General features: G+C 65.2%; 1 protein-coding gene across 1 annotated transcript; it reads left to right on the top strand.

Annotated features, from left to right (window-relative positions):
* HSPB1 (heat shock protein family B (small) member 1) lies at positions 1-1,264 on the top strand. The gene is made up of 3 exons (XM_007517945.3): positions 1-474; positions 713-776; positions 948-1,264. The coding sequence occupies exons 1-3, from the start codon at positions 114-116 to the stop codon at positions 1,120-1,122; spliced, it is 600 nt and encodes a 199-aa protein (XP_007518007.1). The 5' UTR covers positions 1-113; the 3' UTR covers positions 1,123-1,264.
* Positions 1,265-1,523: the final 259 nt, after the last annotated feature.

The raw sequence follows: 1,523 nt of genomic DNA, 5'->3' as shown, positions 1-1,523 counted from the left end.
GCCTGGGCTCGCGCTGCTGTCCCCAGACTCCGGCTGCTGTCCCAGGCTCACCAGCTGCTGTCACCAGACTCCTGGCTGCTGTCCCCAACCGTTGCTGTCCCTGACCCAGCAGGATGACCGAACGCCGTGTGCCCTTCTCACTGCTACGCAGCCCCCACTGGGAGCCCTTCCGTGACTGGTACTCAGTCCACAGCCGCCTCCTAGACCAGCCGTTCGGGATGCCCCGGCTGCCCGAGGAGCTGGCAGCCTGGCTGGGCACTGGCGCCTGGCCCGGCTACGTGCGCCCTCTGCCTGGGCCGGTGGGGGAGACTGCCCCGGTGCCCGCCCTCAGCCGTGCACTCAGCCGCCAGCTCAGCAGTGGGGTATCCGAGATCCGCCACACGTCTGACCGGTGGCGGGTGGCGCTGGATGTCAACCACTTTGCCCCCGAGGAGCTGACAGTCAAGACCAAGGATGGTGTGGTGGAAATCACGGGTGAGCCCCTCCCACAGAGACCTTCCCACTCCCTGCACCCTGCGTGCGGCGCCCAGGTGGAGCTGTCAAGGGGACAGTGGCCCCCCCAAGCAAACTTTCCAAGATTTTCTGGGGTCCCAAGTGGGATCCCCCAAACTCCTCCCCGCCAGTCCGGGGCTGACTTGGGACCAGGTGACTGGCCGGTGGAATGTTGGCGGTCCCTCACGCCCACCTGAGCACCCTCTCCCCCCCCCCCCAGGCAAACATGAAGAGAGGCAAGACGAACACGGCTTCATCTCTCGGTGCTTCACACGCAAGTACACGTGAGTCCTGGACCTTGGGGGGCAGGGACCCTGGTGGGGAGGGGGACAGGGGGAGGAGGGGGACCTGGGGATAAAGAGCACGGGTGCCTGACTCCGCCTTCCTCCTTCTCTCTCTCTTTCTGTCTCTGTCTCTGTCTCTCTCCCTTCTTCACTCTCTCCTCCTCTGTCCAGGCTGCCCGCTGGTGTGGACCCCACGCTGGTGTCGTCGTCCCTGTCCCCCGAGGGCATGCTGACTGTGGAAGCGCCCCTGCCCAAGCCCGCCACTCAGTCCTCGGAGATCACCATCCCCGTTACCTTTGAGTCACGTGCCCAGCTGGGGGGCCCTGAGGCTGGCAAAACTGACTGATCCCGGGAGCCAAGGGGAGGCCTCCCCGCCACAGCCCTCCAGATCCCAACCCCCACCCCCAAGCCCTGGGCCCGTCCAGCCGGCGGCTCTTTTGATACGTGTCTGCCTTCTGATTTTCACAAATAAAGTTGGAGCGACTGTCCAGGTGTCTGAGCTGCTGGTGTTGGCACCAGCACTGGCTGCTACATTCGTCACAGTGATTGTGATTGCCCTGTATGCATCGGCCCCTGGGGGGTGTGAGGGAGCCCAGCAGGTGCACAACTGGGCACCCCAACACCCAGCACATTCAGGGAGAAGATGCCAGGTGCTCCAGTCCTTGTGACCCCGAGGGCCAGGCGCGTGGAGGGTGGTGGGTGGTGGGTGGTGGGAAAGGGACCCGCCCAGGCGGGGGCCAGGACAAG

The sequence above is a fragment of the Erinaceus europaeus genome, chromosome 15 (genome assembly GCF_950295315.1).
Source record: "Erinaceus europaeus chromosome 15, mEriEur2.1, whole genome shotgun sequence".
Taxonomy (NCBI): Eukaryota; Metazoa; Chordata; class Mammalia; order Eulipotyphla; family Erinaceidae; genus Erinaceus; species Erinaceus europaeus.
This window is presented reverse-complemented; position numbering and strand designations above follow the sequence as displayed.

What these genes read in the sequence shown, in the direction of transcription:
- HSPB1 (XM_007517945.3), top strand. Translation starts at nt 114, where the DNA reads ATGACCGAACGCCGTGTGCCCTTCTCACTGCTACGCAGCCCCCACTGG. An exon ending in TGGTGTGGTGGAAATCACGG is followed by an intron (nt 475 to 712) that starts GTGAGCCCCTCC and finishes CCCCCCCCCCAG; the next exon opens with GCAAACATGAAGAGAGGCAA. An exon ending in TGCTTCACACGCAAGTACAC is followed by an intron (nt 777 to 947) that starts GTGAGTCCTGGA and finishes TCCTCTGTCCAG; the next exon opens with GCTGCCCGCTGGTGTGGACC.